Source organism: Mesoplodon mirus (genome assembly GCF_964341445.2).
Source record: "Mesoplodon mirus genome assembly, chromosome: 14".
In the NCBI taxonomy this organism is placed as follows: Eukaryota; Metazoa; Chordata; class Mammalia; order Artiodactyla; family Ziphiidae; genus Mesoplodon; species Mesoplodon mirus.
The window spans coordinates 47,426,085-47,453,867 of NC_138990.1; the positions used below are offsets into that span (position 1 = coordinate 47,426,085).

Consider the following 27,783-nt stretch of genomic DNA (forward strand, 5'->3'; position numbering starts at 1 on the left):
CTCCAGAGCCTTTTCCCTTGCTAGCAGGCCTCTCTGGAGAGTCTGCCTACTTTTGTGAGGCTTGACGCTTGAACAATTTGGGGGCTTCTTTAAGAAAGAAGCTAAAATTAGATACGAAAGTGAGTGTTTAAACTGATATAGGAAATCACAACAAATCCCTGGGGCCAGGAGAGTAGAGTCCGTTTCTTCTGTATTCTCTTCAGCTGAGTCACCAGAAAGCTTCCAGATGGCACTTCTGCGTCCCCCACCTCCCAACTCCCCGGGCTCACAGGGGCCCCAGGGCAAGGGCTTACCATGCCGGGCCTCAGTTTCCCCATCTGTAAGCCCAGGTTTCTCCATACCTGAGTTTCTTCGTACCTTCCAACCTCACAGGGGGAATCCAAAGCAAAGCACGAGGAAGCCTCTCCCCGCCCCTTGCAGCCACGGGCCCTGGTTTGGAGGGAGTGTCTCCTTTCGGGGGCCTCTGTTGGAGGGAGTTCAGGAGTTCGCTTCAACTTGCCAGCTCGCCTCCTGAGGGGCTGTGGTGAAGGCAGCCTCCCCGCGGGGCCCAGTGGGCTTCTGGCTCGGGGGCCAGTGCCTGCCGTGGAGGGTCTTGTTCCCCGTGCTCACTGCCTGGCCCTCCTCGGCCCCTCCTGGAGCTCGGTTAATGCCAACTGCTCCTCAGGAGAGGTCCCCCCTGGCCCGGCCGCAGTGGTGTCTCAGAGAAGAGGAGAGAACCCCAGGCAGGTGCTGGGGAGGCTGGCAGTGGGCTCAGCCGGCCAGGCCTCCTGGATGTGTGAACAGCCTCGGGCCGGCTCTCCCTGCTCTGTATTTCATCGCCTGCCTATTCCTCTGTAAAGAACGTGAGGGGATCTGACTGCAAAGATTCTTAGTGTCTTTGGGCAAGTGGCTGTTCACATGGCTGTGTAAAATCAGTGAGGCCCGGCTCCCCCTGTGCCCCTTGGATGGTGAAAGTGAGAAGGGAGTAGGGTGAGGGGTGGGAGATGCCGGCCTGAGATTTCTGTCCAAGCGCCTGGGCTCAGTGAGGAAACACACATGGGCTGCTAGGGTTCACGGTTTCCAAAAGTTGGGGCCATGGAACCTGGTTTGGGAGGAGGCCATATAGGCTTCCTGCTAGGCAAGTATTTCTGGGGAAGGACATGAACAGTGATGGAGGGCCTATGATGGGCTAGATAGAATCACAAGGTGTTACAGGCACCTATTTAATTCTTACAGCAACCCTATCAAGTCAGTACTATTACTATCCCCATTTTATAGATGAGGAAACTGAGGCTAAGATGGGTTACGTACTGGCCAGAGGTCACACAGCTGGAAGATGCAGGATCAGGATTCAAACCCAGCTCTGCCTGCTGCCAAGGCCTGGATGTTTATACTACCTGCCCTTCAGCCTCTAGAAGCAGCTTGAGAGCTGAACCAGAATTGGACCCAGAGGCCAACTGCAGCAAAACCAGGAGTTACATGCCAATGGCATCCCTGCCCAAGCCTGCTGCACTGGCCTTTGCTTTGGTTGCCAGGCGTTCTCTCTCTCTGGCAGCCCACAGGACAGGCTGGCCACTTGGGAGGGCCCAGCCCTGGGTGAGCCCTGGAGGAAACGAGATGGTGGGGAAATGTCTCCTGGCTCCCTCTCTCCCTCACACAGGGAGCGGTGGTTGCTATGCAGCCTCATTTGTTCAAGGATAGCCTGGCGGTGAGCAGGAAAGTGCCAGCAGCAGGGCCAGTGGCCGCCCCCAGCACCCGCCCAGACAGGACGCCTGCAGCCTAGGGCTGCGAGGCTGGGCCGGGGCCAGGGCAGGCCAGGAGTGGGGCCGCCCCGTCTTTGCTTCCCTGGACCCACAGGCAGCATCGTCTGTGGAGAGACCATGGAATCTGGATTCCTCCAGTGACAGGGCTTTGGCCTCTGGATGGAGAGGTGAGAGGTGATGTGTCCACAAGGCTGTTGGCGTGTGGATGGGATGGGAAGGTGAGTCAGGATGCCTGAAGCCCTTGGAGGGGTGTCCAGGAGCTGGTCTGGAGCAAGGACCGAGGTGCAGTGAGGGCAGGGACGTCAAGCCATGATGGAGGCTGAGTCACTGCCGGAAGGCCCCTTCCTCTCTCTGGGCCTTGCTGTGCCAGCTCTGGAAGGGGCGGTTGGACTGCGGCTCTCTGAGCGGAGAGCCGCGGAAGGAGGGGCTGTCCTGGGCTGTCCCCTCCCTGGCCACGGCCTCTGTCAGAGCTCTCTGTTTGGGGTAATGCCACATGGCTCAGGTGCCCACCCAGCCGAGGCTCCCTGGTGGGGGACATGGGTGGACGTGCGGGCCGTGGGGAAGGCTGAGGGGTGCGGGGAACTCGTGTGAAACGCAAGCCTTGGAGGGGCTCTGCTCTGGGTTTGAATTCCGGCTCCACCTCTTCCTTGCTGTGTGGACTTGAGCTCTTTCCTCCCTAAGCCTGTGTCCTCACCTGTGAAGTGGGGGGTTAAATAATGCCTCCCTTGGGGCTGCGTGTGAGGAGTGGAGCACACAGAGCGCCGGACCCAGCTGGGTGGGCAGAGGCGAGTAATCGGGCTGGCCCTGAGCCCGGCAAGCCCTTCCCTGCCCTCCACCACGTCCTAGCAGGACGGGGCCTGCAGTCTTTCCCACCCTGGGCTGACTGCTTCCCAGGACTGGCTGTTTCAGCCCCTGGAGCCTTGGTCTAGCAGATCTGAAGAAAGAGGATGCAGTGGAAGCAAGGGATGGGGAGACGTCAAGCTGAGCTGAGGAGAGTCCTACGTCTGAAGGCCTCCCTTTGCCCCCAGGGTCACCTCAGAGGCACCAGACTCTGTTCACCAGTCTGCATACTTGGAAATTAATTATTTGATGCTCAACTTCTTGCAAACAGAAGACTATATAAAACTCAAAAACAGTTTAAAGAAGAGCGAATGTCTGTGTAGCGGCCACCACCAGGTCAAGAAATAGACACCCTGGCAGCATCCCAGCACCAACCCCGTCGTGGGCCCCTTCCTTAGCACAGCTGTCTCCCTCCCCCCAGGGCCAATCGCATCCTCATTTTTCCTTGCTTTTCGATAACGCTTTCCCACCCATGTATGCGTTTCTAAATGCTCTGTTTAATTTTGTCTTCCTTTGAACTTTCTATAGACAGAGTCACACTCCACAGAGTCCTCTGTGTTTAAGCTTCTTTCACTAAACATTACGCTGCGGAGTCATCGTGGTGTTGAGTAGGACACTGGTTTGTTCATTTCCATTGCCGTGGAATATTCCATGGCACGAATACACCATAACTTATGTCTCCATTTTCCTGTTGGGCATTGGGATTATTTCCACATTTTGTCCATATCAACAGAACTGCTATGAACATTCTCCTACTTCTTCCTGAGTTCACACATACAAGATTTTCTCTAGGGTAGATACCTAGGGGTAGAATTGCTGGGCCTAGGATCTCTCCCAAGTGGTCGGCCCATTTACACCTCACCAGCCACACGTACTCTGCATCTTACCAACACTTGGTAGTCTATAATCTTCATTTTTGCCAACCTCTGCAGACTGGTGGTAGCCTCTCATTCTGACTTTAATTTGCATTTCCGGGATGATTAGGAAATGAGCACCTACCCTTGCCTTTCTTCCTCCCACTTCCCTTCCTTTTTGGTGCCCCTTTTCCCCTGGTCCCTTTCTTAGCCCCCTCACTCTGCTCAGTTTACTGACCTCCATTTTCCTCTCTGTCCTCCTGCCCCTCTATCCCTACCCTCCCACTCCCCTTCTTGGGGGACCGATCACTCATCCACAACATTTCTCTGTCATTGATCTCTGAGCTGCAGACCTGGGCTCCAGAGCAGCTGTCTGGAGGTCTGAGATTTCCACTTTGTCTCTGCTTCAGAACCTCTTGTTCTTGGCCCAACTCATATCCCTCCCTGGGCGTTGGATTTCCCTTCACTTAAACAAGGACAGAAAAACCAACAGCTTCCACAGAAGCCATTTCAATTTCTCAGGCAAAACCCAGCCTATGCCCTGGAGAGGCAAGTGTAAGATTCTAGCTCTTGGTCAAGGAGCATTGGCCTTCTTCTCCTGGGGCCACTGAGAGAAGCACAGAGCTGGTGCTGTGAAGTCTTCTGAGCTTCTTACAGGGAAGTTGTTTTTTTGGAGAAGGAAGCTTTCTTCCTAGCCCTGTTCAGGGCCTTGCCAGCTGGTGGCTAGTATGATGCCTGCAGGGATGCGGGGCCCTGGTAGGCACTGGCTCTTGACATTCCTGGGTTTGTCATGCAGCCTCTCATGAGTCCCTCTTCTACCAGCCAGGAGGCTAGCTGACCTCCAAGATCCCTTGCACCTTGAAATTTAGTGGCAGGAGAAGCAGGTAAAGGCACATCCTGTTCCCACAATGTGAAACTTCATTAAATGACTAGCACAGTTTCTGATCTCTAATTTATATCTGCATCAACATATGTACAAGAGTGGGGGAAGGCTCAGAAGATTTTGGGCTTTGTAAATTTATGGATATGTTACATACCCATTGTCACTAGGGCTGCCGCTTTCTCATATGGTGCTTTTGTGTGAGTTAGAAAAAGATGCCTCTCTCTCAAGACATTTTACTTTTATTCATCAGAGAAGAGCTATAATAAATGTACAAATCTGCAGTGTGAGTGGTGTCCCCTTAATTATGATGCCCTTGTGCAGTGCCCAACCTGAACAATCAAACAGGGCAGCTCTGCTTCTCTCCTACCTTCGTTAGTTTTCAAACACAGTTTAAAGAAAACTTCCTCTCATACGTAGGTTTCTTGTATCTTTGAAACCAGTGATTCTCATATCAGAATTCCTGGGGAGGATGTGGGCGGCTGTCCCACATGTCACAGGCCTAGACATTATGCAGCTGTCCCCTTCCTCTCTAGTCCACCCAGTCCTCCAGAACACACACTGACATTTTACAAACTGAAGACCACATCCCTCAGCTGTGCAGGGCACGAAAATGGTTGAGAAGCACTGCTTTGGGCTCTTGACCGTGAGATCCACCCTGTCCCAGGAGGTCCCTGAGGTGCAGGCGTGTCCTGCCCCGGCGTGCCTGCTGCCTCCTGCTCACCCAGGAGCAGGACATGCAACGGAAGGACACCTTTGCCACCCAGGCTGAGCCAGGCCTCTGAACTTCTCACCTCAGAGACTTTCAAAAAGGACATTTCCCTCTCCTTGAATATCTGAGCACGTGCAGTAAAATTGTTATTAAACAAACAATATTATTAATAGCCACTGTTTATCGAGTACTTGTTAGGGGCCAGACACAGTATTAAGTGCTTGTCATATTTTACTGAATACTCTCAATAAGTTTGTGTGGCAGACAGTGTTACTTTCATTACAGTTAAATGGAGGCTCAGGGGAAGTTTAGTCATGTGCTGCGTGCTCAGAGAAGTTTAGACGTGTGAAGTCACACAGCTAGCGGGGGTGGAATTTAATCCAAGTCTGTCGACTCCTAAGTGTCCGCTCTGGAGTACCGTGTTCCAGTACCTCCAAGAGCAGAGGGCATCAGCCCTGATGTTTCCACTCAGTCGCTCTGTGGCCTTGATCTAGTTACTTAACCTCTCTGAGCCTCAGTCTTCTTATCTGGAAAATGAGGACAATAATATCTGCCTTGTTACTTGATTCAAAATTGAAGCGGCATAATGTTTAGCACCACGTAGCCCAGTTCCTGGTACACAGCAGCACGGAAATAAGAAATGTTACTTTCCTTCAGTTAGTTTCTTCTCAATAAGACTGTGTGTCAAGATATGCCTTAATTTTGCTTTCTTCATTCATTCATTCATGCTGCAAGCAATTATTGAGAGTTATTACTATGTGCCAGGTACTGTGTTCAGCCTTCGTCTGCATTTTTTTTTTTTTTTTTTTGCGGTACGTGGGCCTCTCACTGTTGTGGCCTCTCCCGTTGTGGAGCACAGGCTCCGGACACGCAGGCTCAGCGGCCATGGCTCACGGGCCCAGCCGCTCCACGGCATGTGGGATCTTCCCGGACCAGGGCACGAACCCGTGTCCCCTGCATCGGCAGGCGGACTCTCAACCACTGCGCCACCAGGGAAGCCCTTCCTTGCCCGTCTTGATCCTGCTTCCTTCCCGGCCCCGCGAGGCTGCAGCTTTTCCACGGAGGGCCTCCAGGTACCTAGTGAGACAGCACCGCAGAACACAGGCCGTGTTCTCTGGGCATTGCAGCGAGCGTTCCCTGCATGGCAGAGAACTGCCGTGAGGACAGCTGGAGACCCATCTAGCCTGAGCCTCTTAACTCTATAGACACATCTGTCTCCTCCTCGTGAGGGGCGCCTGCGTCACCTGGGTCTGTCTTGTAGGACTGGAGGGCTGGCCCCTGGTAACTTTAAAGGTAGTGTGGGTTTGCACGTTTGTACATGTGTGTGAATGCGTGCGCATGTGTGTGCATGTAGGGTGGGAGAGGAGGGGGAAGGGCTCAGACCTGACATTCGTGATTATCTACCAGCAATGGTACTGAATTATTTTTGTACATGACTTCATTTAATCCTAACAAAGCCCTTTGTTAGGATGCTTTTTCAGATGAAGAAACCAAAGCTCAGAGGAATTAAATAAGCTTCCCAAGTGAATTCAAGAGGGGCAGGGCGGGGGACTTCCCTGGTGGTGCAGTGGTTAAGACTCCGTGCTCCCAATGCAGGAAACTAGATCCCACCTGCATGCCGCAACTAAGAGTTCACATGCCACAACTAAGGAGCCTGCCTGCCGCAACTAAGACCCAGTGAAACCAGATAAATAAATATTAAAAAAAAAAAAGAGGGACAGGGCAGGGTTCCAACCTAGCTGTGTCAACCTCAAAGCAGAGTTCCAGGTGTCCCGAGGTGGGCGTTCAGGGGCAGGCTGGGGCAGGGCTGTGGGGTGGGAGGGCTGCCTACACCCGGGGCCCCTCTTCAGAGAGTATTTCAGTGGGGCACATATTTTGGGTTCAAACACTAGGTGTGGTAACTCAGCCATTTTGCCTTCCTCTCTCTCCTCGCCTGGACACGGCACTATTGTTCCCACCAAACACATCTGAGCAGATGCACTCTCTGACTTAATGGAACCCACACCCCAGGATTGGGAGCCGACCCCCTCCCCAGTCCCCTTGCTCTGATCTCTCCTCCCTATTCAGATGCTGGCCCTCCTGCTGAGGGCTGTTCATGTGAGGACCAGACTCTGCCCAGCTCCCTTGGGAGCAAGGTGGACCCAGAGCGGGGCACTGGCTCCCTGTGGGCTGTGCAAGGCACAGGGCGGTTAGGATTTTATCTTTGGGGCAGACATTCCTTCCTGGGAGAGTCCATGTTTGTTTCCTTTCCACCTGAAACCTGAGTCCCTTCTGTCGCCTTTCTTCATTCCTGTGGTGTTGGTCACCATGGAACCTCTTTAGCCATTGCTTTAGTGGAAGGAGTAGACAATGGTCAGTTACCTCGGGCCACCCCTCTCCCTGAGTGCGGACACCAAGGCTGAGGGTGGAGGAGCCAGCCATCTTGGGCGATCCAGAACTTCGGGGGTGAGGACGGAACCCTGGTCCCCAGAACCCCCTGGCTGTTAGCCCTTTAGGCCAGGGGCTGGCTCTTCCAACAGGGGACACACTCCTTGGTGCCCCGGACAGTGCCAGGTCAAATGGGGGTTCAGTGAATTGTGCCTCAGGGGTCAGCACTGTCCATGCCAAACCCGAAAGCTTTGTCCACATTTAGAATGGAATTTCTGATCCTGGTTTTTATAGTCTGGACATAGATCTTTAAGTTCCCACCAGGTCCTGGGGAGGTGGCACCCACTGCTCTCACATAAGACATGGTTGTCCGTCCACAGCTGTGGGCACCTCCCCGTGGGCAGGCACTGAGGAGGCCCTGCATGTAGACCCTGAGGGCCCGAGGGGTCAAAGGTGTGGATGCAAGTGGCGGGCAGGCCTAAAAGGGGCTCTGCCGACTGGGTTGCCTGGGCAAGCTATGGCGTGGACCCAGGTTTCCCTTCTGTACTGCAGGTGTCCCTCGGGGAATGGAGAAACCTGGGCCAGGGAGTTTGTGGGGAGTCGGGTGGAGGGCAGGCTTGCTCAGAAGGGGCCGCTGAACCTTACGTATCTGTACTCTAAGGCAGCTCCAGGTCTTCTCTTTAGCCTCCTAGACGTGATTGCTCTGGGGAGACTGAGCAGCAATATCCACTTTGGCAGCCTAAGGTCAGAAACAGGGCTGGTATCTTAATATAAAGGGAATGTGAACTAGAGCCTAGTGGTTCTCAATCCTGTTTGAACATCAGAGTCACTCAGAAGTTAAGAAAAAAACAAAACAAAAAACCCCAAACAGATTCCTGTGGCTGCTCCCTAGAAAACTCTACCTCAGTTGGGGCCTGGGGTGAGGCCTTGGAATCTGTCACTTTAATCAGTTCCAGAAGAATCTGATCTGCGGCTGAGGTTGAGAACAAGGGCTGTAGCTAAATATCGCTCTTCCACATGTAATTCGCACAGAAAGTCTGCGCTCTGGTTAGGAATGGGTAGCAGGTGTCTGTGTGGCCTGCACCCCTCACTGCCCCCAAAGACTGGACTCCAGCTTGTTTGCTTTATTTCAGCTGTGGAAGGTCTGTCCCCCCAGGAATGTTCCTTCTGGGCTTTGCCCAAAGCAGCCACCTTGCCAGTGTCTTGAGTCTCTCACTCAGTGGGGTGAGGGGTGGGGTGTTGGGAGCCGTGGAGCAGAATCTTCCTCCACATTGCTCGGGAGAAGTGCCGTGTCCCTCAGCTATTCCTGGCAGCTTGTCACTACCATGTGGCCAAAGCCCTATCCCAGTTGTCAGCAGACAGGGGGTTGCCTTCTCCCCTGATCGTGAGGAAAATTCTCCTCGGACAGAGAACCCGTGTGGCTTGAGGCTGTAATCAGTGAGACCAGGCAAAGGCTGGGCTGGGGCCGTGCTGGCTGGGCCGGGCTGGAGCACTGTTTGGCCAGGAGGGTTGCTAGGAGCTGCTTGGCCTTCTGGGGCCTGGGTGGGGACGTGGCAGGCTGGCTTCCAGACGGAAGGCAGGTTTTCTCAGTCCCTGGGTTGGGATTTGTTGCTCAGCAGAAGGAAGTTGGCATTGCATCCTGCCCTGTCCCCAGATGATATCTCGAGGGGCCTACTCTCGAGTAGAAATTGGGAGATTTGGGAGATGTGGGCTTTGCCCTTGATTTTATCACTGATCAGCTCTGGCCGTTCACCTCCCTGCCTGTCAGGGTGAAAATGGGTCACTATAATCTCAGCAGAGAATTTAGAAAATTGTGTGAAGTCACAGCGTCTGCGGGGAGACCCTTATCACATGGGAAAAGAGTGAAGTCAGGTCAAGGGCAGGAGCAGATGACTGACCCCAGAGGGTTAAGAGAAGCTGGGAAGAGGCTTGGCGTGCTCAAGCGGTCAGTACAGAACAGTGAAATGGCTGAGAGGGTCTGAGGTTGGCTTGGTCAACAAAGTGAGAGCAAGGGCCAGGAGCTTGGTACAGATGGAGACTGGCGCGCCTGAGAGAAAACTGGACAGCTGGCCTCCAGGGAGGCCCTACCGCGTACCTGCGTGATAAGAGGGGTCACAAAGCTTGACACTCAGCGTGAGCTTCCAGGGCAGCTGGCACAGTGATGAGGAAAGTAGCAACTGATGGGGAAACAAAGTGTCAGACTCGCCCTTGATAAACTCCACCTTCCCCAAGACCCTGAGTTGTCCACGAGCAAAGGAGGTTCATGGGTTTCACTGACACTCTTCACAGTAAACTCGGCCTACAGTCATGCAGCCTGGGGACTTGGAAATTTTGAAGCATCCAAGAGAGTCCAAATGTTAAAAAAGAAGCGGCCTTTGGTTTAGTGGCAGATTTTTTCACTATAAGAATGCTTTAACTCCTGGTGGGCTTCCCGCGAAGTGGTTTAAAAAGTGTTTGTGATTTGTACTGACTTCTTTCTGTCTCTCCCCATCATAGGTCCCTGGATGTTACAGGTTGGGGCCCTCTGGATGCCTGAGGATCGTACTCACGGCCCAGAAAGTAGCTGCCCCCTGCAGACTACCTCCCAGGTGTCTTCTCCACCCAGGGCACGGGCAACCGTGACACTGTCCCCCCAGGTAAGGGGCACCTAGGGAAGTCATGAGGGGGTGGGGATCTTCCTTGGGTACTCCCAGGGGCTCCGCCTGGGGGATGTAGGTGGGCTGCTGGGCTTTTCCATCCGGGCCAGGCTGTCTGTGGGCCCTCCCTGCTCAGCCGTCCATCAGGGGCCTCCCTGGCCCAGCTCTGGCCTCCTCAGCCTGAGCTTTGATCCACTCTCTGAGCTGGTGGGCTGGCCGAGGGGCTGAGTGTAGTCTTCTGTGGTGAGAAGATGGAGATGGGGCGAGGATACAGGAGTGGGGCCTCCAGGAGCACCGGCTGGCCCCGTTTCCTCAGCTGTCAGGGCAGGAGAGTGGAACAGTGGGGCCAGCTCTGTGGCGGGAGACTGGGTCCCAGGCCTGGCTCTGCCACTGGGAGCCAGCTGTGTGGGTCTCAGTCTCCTCTGCAGAGTGAGGGGATCAGAGGTCCTGCCCTGGAGAGAATGGGTGCTCGGGAGGTGGAGGGCCACTTCTCCCTGGAGGGCTTGGAGCAGGGGCCTGGCGACCCCTTGGGAGGAGTGTGGAGAATCGGGGATGCCTGAGCAGTTCAGGAAGCAGGCCGCGGTGCTCAGGGCAGAGCACCTGGGGAGCCCATGAAGGAGGCTGAGAAGGTGTAATGGGGGGAGGGGTCTGGAGCCAAGATGGGGAGAGAAGTCAGGCTGAGAGGGCGGGGAAGAGTGGGCTGTGGTGGGGATCACGGTGCCCTGGCTGCTGGAGTTGGGATGGCAAGCCCCCATCTGAGGGCCAGGCTCTGCTTTGGGGGACGGGCTGTAGAGAGCCCAGGGCAGTCTGTCCTCAGTCCTGGCCTCAGTGGACTCTAAGATGCCGCTCTCCCTGTGCTTCTGTCCCCAGGCAAGGTTCGGGCTCTGGTGGCCGTGTACTGTGAGAGCATCCCTTGGACCAGTGCTGGGCCCTGTACACTCCCAGGGGAAGCAGTGACTCCAGCCCAAAGACTTTTGGAAAAGGTAAGACTGGGGGACTGGGCCTGGTGACTTGGTCACATCAAATGGCCTTCGAGTGCCCAGGGCAGCCTCTCCGGGGCCTTTGGGCAGAGATGGGGGATTCCACCTGACAGCTGCCCAGTCAGGGCCAGTGACCACGGAGCAGAGCTTGGGCCTCGTCCTGGAGGGAGGAGATGGGTGTGTTTAGATGCCTGGCTGTGTCCTCAAGCTACCGGCAGGTATTATTTTTACTTTGGTCCCTACGGAAAATGGCCTTTGGTTTTAGGTGGGTCCTTTCAATCCTGTGCCTCAGGGGATGGAGTTGTACGGAGGGGACCCGCAGGAACTGGGAAGTGGGGCTCTCCTAGGAACCCCGGGAAGGCAGGGCTGTGGTCTCTGGCTTCAGGACCTGGGCTCTTCTAACACTGCAGCTCTGGTCTCTGCTTCCATCAGCCTCCCCCTGGCCAGCGCTGAGCGTCCTGCTAGAGAAGCCGTCGCAGCTCTTGAGTGGACGTGGGGACACTGGCAGCCTCAAGCTGGATGCTTCCCTGAAGGGCTGGCAGGCCAGGAATGGCCATCCCAGGAAGTTCAGGGCCCTGTCGCTGGGCCCCCAGCCCCTGGTGCCACTTCCCTCGCTGGAGTCGGAGGCCAACCGTGTGGCCCGGGGCACCACTCAGATTAAGGACAAGCTCAAGACAAGGAGACTCTTGGAGGGCTTGGCAGCATCTCCCCGAGGTGAGCCCTGGGCCTGTCCACCTGCCACCTGGGCTGTGAGGCTGTGAGCCCCAGCTGGCAGCTGGGCTAGTCAGGGGTCACCTGCCAAGCACCCTCTCTCTACACCCTCCACCTCCTCCCTGGAACGCCGTCTCCCACCAGGGCCTCTGCAGTAGCTCCCAACCTGCCTCCCCATTCTCACCCTCGCTGCAGAGGAATTCTAGTCTTCTAGTCTTCACTGCAGAGGAATTCTAGTCTAGTCTTCACTGCAGAGGAATTCTCGTCTTCGAGTCTTCGCTGCAGAGGAATTCTAGTCTTCTAGCCCTCACTGCAGGGGAATTCTAGTCTTCTAGCCCTCACTGCAGAGGAATTCTAGTCTTCTAGTCTTCACTGCAGAGGAATTCTAGTCTTCTAGCCCTCGCTGCAGAGGAATTCTAGTCTTCCTGTCTTCACTGCAGGGGAATTCTAGTCTTCTAGTCTTCACTGCAGAGGAATTCTAGTCTTCTAGTCTTCACTGCAGAGGAATTCTAGTCTTCTAGCCCTCGCTGCAGAGGAATTCTAGTCTTCTAGTCTTCACTGCAGGGGAATTCTAGTCTTCTAGTCTTCACTGCAGAGGAATTCTAGTCTTCTAGCCCTCGCTGCAGAGGAATTCTAGTCTTCTAACCCTCGCTGCAGAGGAATTCTAGTCTTCTAGCCCTCGCTGCAGGGGAATTCTAGTCTTCTAGTCCTCACTGCAGGGGAATTCTAGTCTTCTAGCCCTCGCTGCAGAGGAATTCTAGTCTTCTAGGCCTCGCTGCAGAGGAATTCTAGTCTTCTAGTCTTCACTGCAGGGGAATTCTAGTCTTCTAGTCTTCACTGCAGGGGAATTCTAGTCTTCTAGTCCTCGCTGCAGGGGAATTCTAGTCTTCTAGTCTTCGCTGCAGAGGAATTCTAGTCTTCTAGTCTTCACTGCAGGGGAATTCTAGTCTTCTAGTCTTCACTGCAGAGGAATTCTAGTCTTCTAGTCTTCACTGCAGGGGAATTCTAGTCTTCTAGTCTTCACTGCCGAGGAATTCTAGTCTTCTAGCCCTCGCTGCAGAGGAATTCTAGTCTTCTAACCCTCGCTGCAGAGGAATTCTCGTCTTCTAGTCTTCGCTGCAGAGGAATTCTAGTCTTCTAGTCTTCGCTGCAGAGGAATTCTCGTCTTCGAGTCTTCGCTGCAGAGGAATTCTTTTTGAACACAAATCTGACTATATTCTTCTTCCCACTCCCACCGGCTATGCTTAACGCCACCCAGTGGTTTTCAGATGGACGCAAGGACTAGAACCTGCTGTCCTCACTCCTAACTCAGTACTGGTTTCGTTTCCCTTTCTACCCAGCCTGCCTCTGAATTTTACATAGGTAACTTTGATGGACACTTTCTACCAGATTTTACCGGAGTGGGAAAGGACACTCAGCAGAGTCTCGTGGTGCAGGTAGAGCTGGGGGCGGATCTGCGCCCTCATCTCTCCGTCTCAGCTGCCCCAGGACATAAAGCCCTGTTGCCAGCATCTCAATTAACCCCACTCCCTGCACTCCTGGGACTAACCTACTCCTCATCCCCACCCCATACAGCCTCTCTGGATCCTGGGGGAGCCCCCAAAGGAGTTCCCCTGAGGACCGTCATCCCCCGGGCTGCCTCTCAGAGGCTGCTGAGGGTGCCCAGGCCGATGCCTCCCATCCAGAGCATCCCCACCACCCCGGAGGCCAGCGGAGCCAAGGACAAAGGCCTGGACCCACCCAGGAGCCATCAGGGACCCCAGGAACTGAGAGCCAGCGCCCAGGAGGTAAGGCAGTTGGGCTGCTCTGAGTCTTGCTTCCCTGCCCTTCTGTTTTTCTTTCTATCCGTTAGCAAGCCCTGTTCCCAAGCCCTGAGCTTCTCTGGAGGTGTCTTCTCTGGCTTGGGAGTTGCCCCAGAGGTACCGAGCCCAGTCCTCCTGAGCAGAGGCTGTGTGACCACCTGTCTTACACTTGGTGGTTCCTAAGCCATCTCTGATCTAAATGTTCCAGAATTCCTCATGCTTCTGGCCCTCCCCATTTCTGGCAAGGAACAGTGGCAGAGGGGAAGGAATGCTGGGCTGGGACTCCGGGGATTTGGGTTCTGGTTTTCACTCTGCCCCTCACCGGTTGTGTGACCTTGGGCAAGTCACTCCCCTCTCTGGGCCCCAGTTTGCACTAAAAAGAAGGAATTGGACCACATGTTTTTGAGGATCCCTTTCAGTGCTGACGTTCTAGGATTTTCTGAAATGAGACCAGAAAAACAAATAATAATAATAACAAAAGGGGTTGGAGTAGGAATGAGGGGATTCCTTTCTTGCCTAAAATGGTAAGGAAACAATGAAGCTGGGGGCCCCAGGGTTGTGTGGCTGGAAAGAGAAACAGAGGATACTTGCCAGCACTTCTGCCCAGGTGGCTGCTGATAGAAGGGACCACTCTGGGTGAGGTGCCTGCAAGGTGAGCATCCAGAGTGGAATGTTTCATGGACCAGACCCCTCCTTCACCTCCGCTCCCAGGTACAGGTCTCCCAGCAGTATCTGCACTGCAGTGACGAGAAGATACACAAGTCCCTGGGGGGCATTGTGATCCCGCCCATCCCAAAGGACAGGGTGCCCACCGGGACCTCCTCCTGCACGCCTGGCTCCCTTCCCAGCCTCTTGCCTCCAGTCCAGGACATCCTCACGGGCCTGAGGCCTGCCAGCACACGGTAAGCAGCGCTAAGTCAAAAGTACCTTGCAGTCCTCTCTCGTCTAGCCCCCAAGATCCGCTTGGGCTCCCTATGGCTAAGCTTCCACGCCAGGGCAGAACTCTGGAGGCTGGGCGTGTGAGGGACAAGGTCCTCCACTGTGAGCCTCAGACCTGGGGTGGTCACAGCTCTGACCCTTGACTCCAGCAGGAGGGGTGTATGGGCTTAATTAACAATGTCTTGGCCTCTGTCCTGATGTGTGTGGTTGCTGCAGTGATGAATAAAATACAAATTATTTTAAAGCTCTATAGAATTCATGGTAGCTCTTTGTGACGACGTATTGATATTTTCTTAATTAATGGACACTAAAAATACAAGTATTATCGTGTCTGTGTATATGGGGGGGAGTCCACAAAACTTTTGGACTTAAAAAGGGGTCTTCATACCCCCAAAAGGCTGGGAATCAGCGGGTAGAGGATCTCTGTGTTGTAGTGAATCTGGACTTATGGCTTGTAAGTGGGACAGGGGGTGCTCTCCACATGGCCAAAGACATCCCTGTGGTCAGGCCAGACTGCTGGAGTGACTGTGTGTGTATGTGTGTGTGAGAGAGAGAGAGAGAGAGAGAGAGCGCTTTATTTGGGGTCAGCTGTACCTATTTCTCTCAAGCTTCTTCTCTCCCTCTGTCTCCCACGCTGTCTTCCCTTCTGACTGTAGGCGTGTCCACATCTTTCCCACCCCTGGTGCAGTGTGGGAACCCATTGTGGATCTGCTCCTGGGTTTGAGTTCTCTGCCTGATTTCGCAGTTGACCTCCCTCCTCCCCATCGACACTGCCTCCTCCTTTCCTGCTCAGACACCCTCCTCTCCCTCCCCTCTGAGAGTTCTTGGTGGCTCTCATGACTCTCTGGCCCCAGATAAGTGACCCTCCCTCCCAACCCACTGCTCTTGGCTTTTTTGCACCATCTGAGCTGTTGATGCCCTTGGACTCTTCTTCCTCACCTTCCTGACTTTAAACCTGCTTCTCGACCTTCCAGGCAGCCTCCTGTGCACCTTCTTTCATCATTTCTTAAATTTGTTCCAGAGCCTTTTGCCCCCCACCTCCTTGTCCTCCCCTGGGATCTTATCTGTGCAGTGGCATCCAAGATCATGGGGGATGGGTGACTTCCGTGTCCCCTGCTCTTACCCTGAAGTCTCCCCAGAGTCAAGCTCTGTGTTTCCATCCTCCTGTTGAGCAGCCTCAGGGTCCTCATGGCTGATGCAGATCCAGCATCAGAGGCAGGGAGGGAGGATGTGCCACCGTCACGGCATCACGGACGGAGCACCTCGTGTTTCCCCGAACTGCCTCCCTCCTACAACCTCCCGATTTCTACCAAGGTGCAGGTGTTCCCTTTGATCTTCCAATTTCAGCATCATCTTTGACTTTTGCTCCATCCCACTGAGGCTGGCCTGGCTTGGCCTGCCGGTCAGCCTGCCCTCAAGTTTGCGGAAGGGACTGCATCTCCTGCGGCTTTGAAGCCCTGGCCAGGAGCCTCTTTACAGGGCCACCCATGGCTCCCCCGGCTGTGTTCTCCCCTCGGCCCTTGCCCCCTCCTGGAGCTAGCCTGGGTTCCTCACAGCAGGAGCTCTTGCCTGCCATGTCTCATGGGTGCTTTTTTCTCCCCCATTCTTTTAAGATTGGTTCGGGAGAGTGGGCCTCGGGAGAAGACCCCCAGATCTCTGGGTATGTACTCGCCGTGCACACCCCCATGTGTTTTTTGACTCTCTGGTTCCTGGGCTGGATCATGGGATCAGAATTAGGGCCAGAGGAGACCTGGGTGCTGTCAGACTCAAGCCCCTCATTTCACAGACGGGAAAGCAGAAGTCACCCTGGTGCCACGGACGGTGGCCCCTGCTCTGTGCTGCCCTCCACCAGCACAAGTCGCTTCATGAACACCCAGGTGAGAGAGACGGCGCTGTCCCCATTTGACAGGGGGTTGAACTGAAGCTGGACCTTCTCCCTGGCCTCAGGGCACAGAAAGCAGCCTTGATACATTTGCACGCAGGTCCTCACGGCTCCAAAGCTGGCGCTACTGACCCATCGTGTGTCTGCTGCCCCTGCGCGGTTCTAAGTGTATAGAGGATTCCTCTGCAGACAGAGAGAGAAGTTAAACCACACCCCACAATGCCTCAGTCAGCCCATCCCGGAAGGTTTCAGCATCAGGGGAATAGAGCGAACCAGGCTGGCAGTGAGGCAGGTGGCCGAGGCCCGGGGAGGCTCTCCAGCCTGATGACCTAGTTTGTGGAGAGGATGGAAGGTTGGGGGAGGGGACCTGGGCGGAGCACCCTGAGCCTAGGCCTCAGGCGTTGGGGGGCTAGAGGCAGCTGCTGTGCTGACCGGCAGGAGGGAGTGGACTCTTGTCTAGCTTCCCAGCAGTTTACTCTGTAATCAGCTCAGCAGGTGGGTCAGTTGGCCAGGGGGAGGCTGCTGCCCAAGAGGCCCCAGGGTTAAGATGCTCAGCTGGGCCCGAGAGGCAGGCCTGGCACAGAAACCTCTGTGGTGGCTGCACCTCCCCCTCTCCCCGGCTGGGCTGCTGCGGGGTAGCTGGGGCAGTCTAGTGTGGCGCACACTGGCACCCAGTGTCCCTTAAGGGCTACCCTGAGAGCACTGGAATGGGGCTTTGAGCCAGGGGACACGAGCCTGTAGCTACTCCCTTGTCTGCCTCACCAGCTTGCTGCTTGAGAACCAGGTCCCCAGGGGGCAGGGGCCAGGCTGCTTGGACAAGTCTTTCTAGGGTGTCTCTTGGAGGCATAGGTGAGAAGGGGCTACAAAGTGGCAAAGTCCTTAAGGGGCTCTCTGACCCTCCAGCTGTCAGCTGGGAACAATTTGGGGACCACGTCTGGCATGTAGTAGGGGCTCACGTGGTATTGTCTGAAGCTGAGGGCTTCCCCCAATCTTGTGGCTTTTCTGCAGTCCCTGCCCTGGTCAGCTGGCACATGGACACCTGTACCCTCAGTCCTACCTTACTTCTGGGCAGATAGAGGCTTCGCCCCTCCTCTCCCTCGGCCCTGGATCCTTCTCCCAGGAGGGATCTTTGGCAGAAGGTGTGGGCTGGGCAGAGATCTGGGGTGACCTGGGAGCCCTGCCGGACCCCCAGGCTCAACACACCCTTTCTGGGACTTCCCTGGTGGTCCAGTGGTTAAGAATCTGCCTTCCAATGCAGTGGACACGGGCTTGATCCCTGGTCAGGGAACTAAGATCCCACATGTTGCAGGGCAACTAAGCCCACGAGCCACAACTACTGAGCCCATGTGCTCTGAAGCCCACGTGCCACAACTAGAGAGCCCTTGCATCGCAACTACTGAGCCTGCGCACCACAACTACAGAGAAGCCTGCGTGCCACAAGGAAGATCCCGTGTGCTGCAACTAAGATCAGATGCGGCCAAATAAATATTAAAAAAGAAAAGGAAAAAAAAACCCTTTTCAGCCTCAGGCAGCCCCAGATGGTGACCCCCATTCCAGAGGACCCCTGATTTGCAAGTTCACTCAAGGACAGTGAACTCCAAACTTTGTGAGCAGGAGAACCTGGTTAACATTTCTTTCATTAAAAGAAAACAAGTGGGGGCTTCCCTGGTGGCGCAGTGGTTGAGAGTCCGCCTGCCAGTGCAGGGGACACAGGTTCGAGCCCTGGGCCGGGAAGATACCACATGCTGCAGAGCAACTAAGCCCGTGTGCCATGACTACTGAGCCTGCGCTCTAGAGCCCGTGAGCCACAACGGGAGAGGCTGCGACAGTGAGAGGCCTGCGCACCATGACGGAGAGTGGTCCCCGCTCGCCCGCCGCAACTGGAGAAAGCCCTCGCACAGAAACGAAGACCCAACACAGCCAAAAATAAATAAATAAATTAATTAATTAAAAAAGAAAACGAATGAATCTACCCGAACACTTCCTCTATTACCAGAAATGTGCTCTTTGAAGCCATTAATTGGGAAAATATAGAATGACAAAGAGATACTATGGATTTGATGTCATTTGGAAATGAATTTGTATTTTATCAATCGTAAGAGCGCCTGAAGGTCACTGGGTCTCAGCTTTCCTGTCTGTAAAATGAGAGCCCTGGGCTGACATTAGTCCTCTGGGCCCTTCATGCTGTGTCATAGTCTGAGATAGGAGCATGGTGGTATGTAACAGTCAGTGGGCACATTTCATTTTTCCTCTTTCTGAAGTACACACCTCCCAGTTAAGACAGACTTACTTACATTCTCAGGAAATATCTTAAAACTCTTAGATAACCGATGTGCCCCTATTTCCTGCCCAGCCTCCTCCCTCCTCCCTCCCCGCATCCCCCCACCCCCAGTTTTGGAATAAGGTGTGCAGTACTAGTGGAATGAGTGGATAGAGGGATGAAAGGAGGAAGGTGTTGGTCCTCGGGCAGCCTGTTCTATACATGCCAGAGCCGCCCTGTACAGTAAATTGAACCTGTGTCTTTCTCCAGCAAGGAAGCATCGGGCAGAAGAACCGAGGGTGAGGGGCTTAGGCAGGAAAATGTCACACCAACCACAGGGTCATAGAGCCTCAGCCCCAAAGGGATGGCTGCTGCTCCTGGGTGCTGGGCGTCCTCAGCTCCATTCTTGTTCTCTGCTCTTCAGAGCCAAAACCTTTGGTCCTGCCCGTCAGAGACAGGTCTGCTGCCCCTGAGAAGCCTGCCCTGCCTTCATCTCAGTCTGCTCCTATGCTGACAGCCTTCTCCTCCAGCCATGCCAGAGAAACCCAACCCTTGCTAAAAGAAGAGGACCAGAAGGAGAGTGGCACCAAGGTACCTGGAAAGCGAGGGGAAGAGGAAGCTGGGGTCAGAGTGGACCACTGGCTGAACACACACATGTTTCTGAAATATGTAAGTGTGGGACCAGCTTGAGGAAGGCAAGGAAGAGCCCCGAGGCAGCTGCCCCTGGTACTTGAGGCCAGAACCTATAGATGGGTTTGGGGTGAAGGCTGGAGAAAAGAAGAGAAAGAAGAGAGGAGAAGAAGGATGGAGGTGAGGGAGACTAGGTGAAGGGAAGGGTACAGTGGGGAGCTGAGGGGTGCGGATGAGGGAAGAAGGGAGAGCAGAAGGAGGTCACACATGGTTCAGAAGCAAGTGGGATGTGGGGGAGAGTGCAGAGGGGCTTAGGTGAACCAAGCCTAGTAATCTGAACCAACACCCAAGATAGCAACCCAGAGGCAGCTGACGCAGCGGCAGATCAGCCAAAGGCCTGTGCTTGACAGGCTGACAAATACCTTGGACTTCTAAGGTGACCTTGATCCAGATGATTCATCCAGATTCTCGTCTGGATGAATTTAGTGAAACGTGGAGAGTCACTGTTATGGTCATTATTTGAAACAGAGATATAAGAGTGCAATAAACATATCTTGAAAGCCTGCTATATGCATATACTATGGGATCCAGTGATGCTGATAAGGTCCAGGCACCACATCCTCCCAGTCCAGTGAGGGTGACGGACCATGAGACAAAGGGGGAACAACTCAGGGCCATGAAATGATCTCATCCTCCACCCCACCTTAGCCACTCACTCCCATGGTCATACTGTAGACGTTGGCACTGCAAACAACTTCACCACCGTCATTTCTCAACCTCAAGCACCCCATTCACTCACCACCTTCTCCTACTGTTCTAGCTCAATCCATCTAATATTCCAGCTCCAGCACTTGTCCTTCTCCTGCATCAACAATGTTCTCCTTGAAACGGGATCATTCCCACCAGCATCCTAGCTCTCTGTTGCCTCTCTCATCTTAAAACCACACCAAACCAAAGAAAAATATTGCCTTGTCTCTCTACTCGTCCTCTCCTGAGTGCAGGCCAGCTGGGCTTAGTCCCCGCCAGCCCCATTGAAACTGCCCCCATTGAGGCATCAATGAGACCACCTTCCCACGTGCAACACATCTCAGTGCTCTTCCAGCTTGACCCATTGCCAGCTTTTGTGGCTCATCCTTCTTGAATTCCCCGCTGAGGGACGGAGGTGTGGGATGGCTTCTTCCTTGCTTCTCTGACTACATCAAAGTTAGCTCCTTCCTGGTCCTTCTTTGCTGCCGCCTTCTCGTCTTCCTGACCTCTACGTACTGGAGCCCCCAGGGCTCAGACCTCTAGCGTCTTATCTATTTATACTGACCCCTGTGACTTGATCCAGCCCATGGCATTAGGTACCACCTCTATGCTGAGGACTCCTAAATCTCCCTCTCCAGCCCAGACTTACCCCAATCTCCAGTAGCTGTTAAATTATATGACTATGTTTATATAGAACTGATACTCAACATCTCCATTTAGGTCTCTAATTATATCTCAAGCTTACCTCGTCCAAGGCTTAACTGTTGAACTCTTACCCCCGCAAAACCTCCTTTTCCCAGTGTCCCCTCTCCATGAATGGCAGTAAAAGGCAACTCCAGCCTTCCAGCTGCTCTGGCCCCAAATCTTGGGCCCATCCCTGCCTTCTGTTTTTCTCGCTCATCCCACACCTCATATACCAGCCAAAGCTGTGGGCTCTACTTTTGAAACATGTCCAGAATCTAGCCATTCTACCATCTGTATTCCTGCTATCCTAGTCCAAGTCCCACCTCATGGGAACCCCTTGTTCTATTTTTGCAACTTCTCGTGAGTCTTAAATTATTCCAAAATAAAAAGTCATTAAAAACAACACTTAGAGAATACCCCCCATCCACCCCAAAAAAGAAAAAGAAAAAAAAGAATCAGATCACATCACTCTTCTGCTCAAAACCTCCAGTGGCTTGCTGTGTCCTCCAGAGGAAAAGCCCGAGTCCCCACCATGGACCACAGGGCCCAGTGCACTGTGGCTCCGGCCCCATCCCTGCCACCTCCGACCTGTGTCCTGCCTCTCCTCTGACTCAGGGTGCTCCTGCCTGTGTCCTCCTCAGGACTCCCAGCCACGCCCAGTGCACTTCAGCCTCAGGGCCTGCTCCCCGCTTCACTTATGTCTCTGCTTCAGTTTCACCGCCTCTGGGAGTCCCTCTGGGTCTCCATACCTGAAACAGAAGCCCCGTCACCCTGTGTCCCTTACTTGCCTTCCGGTGCATGTTGCCTGATAGTAGAGGCTGTCTGTTTGCTGTCATCTCCCCACTCCATGTGGCTCATGGGGAGCAAGGCCTTTGACCTTTTGTTCATTCTCAGAACAGCAATCAGCACACAGGAGCCACTCATATTCCTGATGATGGAATGAGTGAAGAAGGTATAGAAAGCACACTTGGGTCCCCAAGGTGATGGAGTTTGTCTTGATCTTGTACCGGATCCAGGTCACTGTTGCCAGGTCTGCCCAGGAGAAGATGCGGCTGAAGCAGATGAAGGAGATGGAGTTGGTCCGGAGAGTGAAGGAGCCAGAGAAGGAGAGGGGGAGGGAACTCACTTCCCAGAGCCTGGGCTCCCGGAGGACCTTGATGAAGGAAGGTACTGGGTGCTTGGGAAGGCCCCCTCAGGCTGGGGAGACTTCTTGGCCAACACCTGGGCCGAAAGAGAGGCTGTCCACACCTCCCACCCTCTCCGTCCTGAGACTGGACAGGGAGCCACGTCTGCTGTCTTGTAGCTCACTGATGGGCCCATTTCCAAAGGGGGACTCTGGGGCCGGGGGACAGGCAGGACCAGCTCTGTCCTCGGACTTTCTCTGCCTCCACAGGCCTCCTTTCCCTCCAGGGCAGTGGGACCCTCTCTGTGTCCACTGGGCTGAGCAGCCCCTGCAGAAACAACATCAGCATCATCCTGAAGAAGCGGGCCAACCGGGCCCCACTGCCCAGCATCCCTGTCAGCAAGCAGGGGCTCAGCTTCGCCCGCCATGCTTCAGGTGGGACCTAGACCAACTGGTTGGGGGGTGCGTGTCCCCCTCACTATGCTGTCTGGGGTGCTTTGGGGGGTGGCAAGGGTGACTTCTGCTGCTCTGCCTCTGCCAGTTGCCCATGTCGGAGGAGGGGGCAGCCAGGGGTGGTCACCTTGCCAGAGACAGGAACAGTGTCTGGGAGTCAGAAGTATCTGTGGGCCAGGCTGGAGACCCAGGCTGTTGTAACGGGAATTGTGGATGGCTGGACAGGTGTGCCCAGCCTGCGTGACATGTCCTAGAGGACTCACCAGTGCACCAGGACCACAGAGGCTGGGAAGCAGCCTCCATGGAAGTAGCTGGAAACACCAGGAAGAGGAAAAAAGGGTTCTGGGAAGACCCTGGGTTCTTGCTTGTTGCCTCATAAAATGTCAGGGCTGGACAGGGCTGGTGACAGACTGGGATCTGAGGACCTGAAGGTTCTATGGGACACTCAGGAAGGTGCCAAGGGACAAGGGGAGGCCCTGTCCCCATTCTACCAGAGGAGTGTCTATTTTGCCTCCCCTTTTTGAATACTGGGGCTCCACGTGGGATTTCATTTGAAAAGGTTTTGCTAGTAAAGAACATTTGAAAACAACCAACCTGGTTCAGAGTTTCTTTAAATGTGGACGTTGTTGGTAGAATAGAGCATCATTTTTGTGCTAGAAATAATATTGACTGACCTCCCTTTTCTTGTCTCTTTCTAACCTTTTGATTCCACCAAGTAGAAAGTCTTAATCTGGTGCTAGTTTTTAGCACCTCTCTAAGACTTGTGAATCTCCTTTTTAAGCAAAGAGATCCTTCTCCCAGCTTGAGACATCAGAAGCTGACTGTCCTTTTATAGCTTGAGTTTATAATGTTCTTTTACTGTACATATTTATCATATACCGTGACAAATAATCATTTACCAATTATGGTAGTGACATAAATTTCCCTTTAAAATAAACTTATTTAGGATTTGAAAAGTGGGTTGATTTGAAGAAAAGTACCATGTAAATAAAGTAAAAGTAATTTAGAGATATAGCAAAAAAATCATGAAATTGGTAACTGAATGGTTGACACTTGGGAAATATTGAGCTATCTAACCTAAGCCACTCATTTTATAGACAACAGAGACTCAAGCTCACCCAAGGTCTCTCAAGGTGATGGTGGCCCATAGGGACTAAGACTTTGGCTAATGAATCTTGATCCAATGGCAAAGCTGAGAGGAGAATCCAGGACTGAGTTCTTTTTTTTCTTGGTTTTAAATAAAGGACTGCCCCGATTCAGATTTACCCAGGACCTCCTAGATAGGCCATAGTGAAAGTCATGTAAAGATGAACCTCTGAAGAAAACTAGGCAGGAAGTGAGAGCTCTGGATTCCAGTTCAGGCTCTGTTGATGGAGGAACTGAGGCACCGTGGGCGTCCCCAGCCTCTGTGGGCCTCTGGTGCCTCAGCTCTGTGATTTGAGCATTGGACCGGATGGAAAGCTCCAAACGTCCTTCCTGTTCTAGAATTTTATGATTCTGGCATCTGCCTCCAAGGAAGGAGAGGCTAGAAAACGTGATCTGATTTTTTTTTTTTTTTTTGCGGTACGCGGGCCTCTCACTCTTGTGGCCTCTCCCGTTGCGGAGCACAGGCTCCGGACACGCAGGGTCAGCGGCCATGGCTCACGGGCCTAGCCACTCCGTGGCATGTGGGATCTTCCCGGACCAGGGCACGAACCCGTGTCCCCTGCATCGGCAGGCGGACTCTCAACCACTGCACCACCAGGGAAGGCCACGTGATCTGATTTTTAAACAACATCCCTGCTTATTGTCAGTCCCTGCAAGTGTGGCCACATCTTGACCACTCAAGTGTCAGCTAATTGTCTCATCGGTGCCTTCACTGTCCCCTGCTTCCTCCCGCCGGCTGCCTTTGGGCCACTTCCCTGTCTTGGGTGGCTTCACAAAAGGATTGAGAGTCGGAGGGAAGGAGGAGAAGCCGTAACACAGGCTCCTGGGTGGGGATGAGGTGAGAGCAGGGGAGTCGTTCCTTGACAGACTTGCTAGCCTCACCTCGAGCCACGGACAGGGCAGGGTTGTGGGTGTGTCACCACTGCGGTGGGCTTGGTCACGTGACATCAAGAGCCTATCACAGGCCACTTTGTTTATAATAATCAGATTGGTGATGGGAGGGGTAGAAACTGTCAACCAGGGGTAGGAGTTAGGTGGTCTCTGTGGCTCCCCAGGGAGTGCAGCCCAGGCCCTGGCTTCTCACCCTTGCGGCTCCCTTCTCCCTGCGTGTCCCCCTGAGGTGGGCTCGGCGCTGCGCAGGTCGCGGGTCCTCTGGGTAACACCCGCCTGCTCCTTTCCTTCTCTGTGAGTGCAGCTCACTCCTTACCTGCGGTGCTTACTTTGGGGTCTCCTGAGTGGGAAGAAGAGGAGGAGGAGACGGATCTTCGGGCTTTTAAGGAGCTAAGGCCTTTCTCGAATGCGGAGCTGGGGCTGGTGGATGCTCTGCAGTGCCTGGACCGCAGCGACTGGTGAGGAAACACTCCCTGTGCTCTGGCCGCCGCCCCCTGCCTCCCCCACTGCAGGCCCTGGCCCCCTGGACGAGGCGTGATGGGGGAGTGCCTGTGGGTCTGGCTGCCTGCGCCTGCCCCGTGCATTGCTCTATGGTGCACCAGAGCCGGCCCTAGAAAGTACGATCTGACTCCGGGGTGCTTTCATGGGGGCCTGAGGAAGGTCACAGCCCTTCATTTTTCTAAGTCAAGTTCATTCTGCTCCCATGTTCCTCCCCCACACAGTCTTAGCTGTGAGCAGAGCGGTGACTTGGGGCCCAGAACGTTTGCAGGGAGGCCTCCTTGTCTTCAGTTCTCACGTGCAAGTGCCTTCCCCTGAAGATGCTGGCTTTGTGTCTGGCGTAGGCCCGGGCTCTGGGGTGGGCTTCCATCCTGGGTGGGGATGGGCCACGGGCCCCGAAGAATGGCTTGCACGGGACGGTTAGGATTTCAGCCTGGGTGTTACACCAGGACACCCTGCTGCCGAGGCCATTGAATCTCTCCACACTGCGGTGGAGGTGCTGGTGACGTGGATGCCCTGGTCTGCAGAGGGAGGGGCTCCTCCCATCCCCACTGCCTGCGACAGGGCCTGGACTTGCTTCTCAGGCAGATGAAGGAGAAGGGCCTGGTGAGCATCCAGCGCCTGGCGGCCTGTCACTCGGAGGTCCTCGCTGGGAGGCTGCACGATGTGTGCTTGGCCGTGACTGGAGAGGTGAGGCCTCCTGTGTCCTCTGCTTGACCCCCAGCCAGTCCCCCTTCCCTGGTGCTGTTGCTCAGGGTGGGTCACACAGCAGCCATGGAGGGGCCCATGGCTCCCTGCAACATGGGCATCCCTGCCTATTTCTCAGCCCTCAGCCACTGAAGCAGGAGCTAGCCACCCATTTCTCAGATTGGAGAGCTGAGGCCTGGGGTTTCCTTATTTCTAATCTCTGGGTATTAAAACAATCAGAATCTTATGTGCCCATTTGTCACAGCCCTGCATTGTCCTCTGTACTTAGGACGCCTCAGGAGGGATGGAGTGTTCTGGGCCAGATCTCTAACTTCTGGGCAGTTGTAACATTTCCCAAATTCTTTCTTCTGTGGAGCTAGAGCTTGGCCTAGGCTGGGCTCAGAGGGGCAGTAAGATGTATCTTATCACAAGTGGAGGCCATGACCCATGCCCTTGAGAATAGACTGTTCCAGTGGGGGGCCTTGTGAAGGTCCAATTAAATAATTGTGTTTTCAAGACTAAATGTTGCACAAATTTCAGATGATAATGATAATAATAGAATTGATAATTATGATGATAGCAACAGTAATAATGTTTCTTTAAAACGGGACTGTTTTGCCCAGAGCAGCTGCAGGGTTTCCGTTTCTAGCCTGGCAAGGCCTAGGCCCGGGTGAGGGTGAGGTCTGCGGGAGGGTGGTGCAAGGCTCCTTCTTTGTATGTGCTGGAGCCCTTGGCAGGGCCTAGCAGTCTGGCAGGGTCCCCCTCCCATCTCTCTCCAAGGTCACCAACCTCCGCTCCAAGGTGTCCCGCCTGGCCATCAGCACCCTGGGAGAACTCTTCCGGGCCTTGAAGAAGAATATGGACCAGGAGGCTGAAGAGGTCGCCCGCTGCCTGCTCCAGAAGATGGGAAACACCAGCAAGTTCATCCAGAGGGCGGCCAGCCGGTCCCTGGGGGCCATGGTGGAGCACGTGACCCCCACCCGCTCCCTGGTGGCCCTCACCTCGGCGGGCATCTAGTATGCGGGGGCCTGTTGTCTGCGGGGGTGGTGGCCTGGGAAGGTGATGCAAAGGGGAGAGGCGCCGGGGTGGGGGAGGAGTAGGGAGATGGCGCAGGTGCCTCACGTATTTTCCTGGGCGAGGAAGACCCCTGTTCCCTGGTGGGCTTCTCTCCCACCTCTCCTGGACCAGCCTGTGGGTAATGAGGGGAGCTCAGGGCAGCCCCGGGTCCCAGCTGGGAAGGGACAGGTGCTATTGTCTGCTCAACACTGGGGAGCCCCTAGTGGCTGTGGTAATGTCCCCAGAGACAGGGAGGCAGAGGCAGCCTTTGGCCTGTGCCTGAGGAGCCCCTGCCACTCTCTCAGGGGAGAGGTACTTCCTTCTGATGAAATCTGGGCCACGAGGAGAGCAAGGCACAAGATCTCCTCCAGCTGGCACCGCTTGGCCTTCTGGGGAGGAGGAGGGGGCTGGCAGCTATTGGAGCCTTTCTGCAGCCAGATCTGCTTTCTCTTTATGTAAAAAACCAAACCCAGCAGCAAAACCAGAAGCATTTCCCAAGCTCTTTCTCCCACAGGGTGAAACAACTCTCAACCCTAGCAAGCCAGTCATGACACCGACCCTTACGTGGGGTGGCCTATCAGGTAGAACCCAGGGTGTGTTGGAGCAGCCAAGAGGCCTTTGCCTACAGGCTCCTGAGCCATGTTGCCTGGGTTCACATCCTGGATTGTTACTAAACTTCCCCATGCCTTGGTTTCCTCATCTGTAAAAGGGGGATAATATTGGGTTGGCCAAAAAGTTCGTTCGGGTTTTCCATAGCATCTTATGGCAAAACCCGAACGAACTTTTTGGCCAACCCAATGATAATACTGTAAAGGAATTGATTCAGGAAAGAGCACTTAGAGCAGCGGCTGCCTCTACCTAACATTTATTAAATGCCCTCCATGGCTACTCTTAACTCGTGAGAAACGAATTGTACTTATCTCTGGATTCCTCCCCATGCCTCCGCTTCCTCACCTGCAAGATGATGACAGTGGTAGCTTACAGAGTTGAGGTGACGTTGGTTTGAAGATGCTTAGTATGGTGCCTGGCAGGGAGGCTGTGCTCACAGCAAATTGAGACAGTTTACTGTTGTCCGCAAGAACCAGGGGAGCCTGGTACAGGGCTGTGCATTTGAATTCCCGGGGATCTGGCTAAAATGCTGATTCTGATTCAGGTGCTAATTAATGGTGCTGGTCCCTGGACCAGACTGAGCAGGGAGAGCCCAGAAGCCTCCCTTTGTGTTCCACTGGGACGGACCCCAGGGCCAGTGTCACCTAATGGACT

General features: G+C 54.3%; 1 protein-coding gene across 1 annotated transcript in view; it reads left to right on the forward strand.

The window, feature by feature from the left end:
• Window positions 1–1,834: 1,834 nt before the first annotated feature.
• TOGARAM2 (TOG array regulator of axonemal microtubules 2) overlaps window positions 1,835–27,783 on the forward strand; it is a 47,017-nt gene continuing 21,068 nt past the window's right edge. Inside the window, 15 exon segments of the mRNA XM_082642390.1 lie at window positions 1,835–1,960; window positions 9,892–9,996; window positions 9,999–10,031; window positions 10,902–10,973; window positions 10,976–11,014; window positions 11,444–11,725; window positions 13,298–13,509; window positions 14,236–14,426; window positions 16,077–16,123; window positions 19,030–19,274; window positions 21,683–21,833; window positions 22,060–22,224; window positions 24,584–24,737; window positions 25,362–25,467; window positions 26,245–26,480. Of these exon segments, the coding sequence (XP_082498516.1) occupies window positions 1,948–1,960; window positions 9,892–9,996; window positions 9,999–10,031; window positions 10,902–10,973; window positions 10,976–11,014; window positions 11,444–11,725; window positions 13,298–13,509; window positions 14,236–14,426; window positions 16,077–16,123; window positions 19,030–19,274; window positions 21,683–21,833; window positions 22,060–22,224; window positions 24,584–24,737; window positions 25,362–25,467; window positions 26,245–26,480 (2,051 nt within the window). The 5' untranslated portion in view covers window positions 1,835–1,947.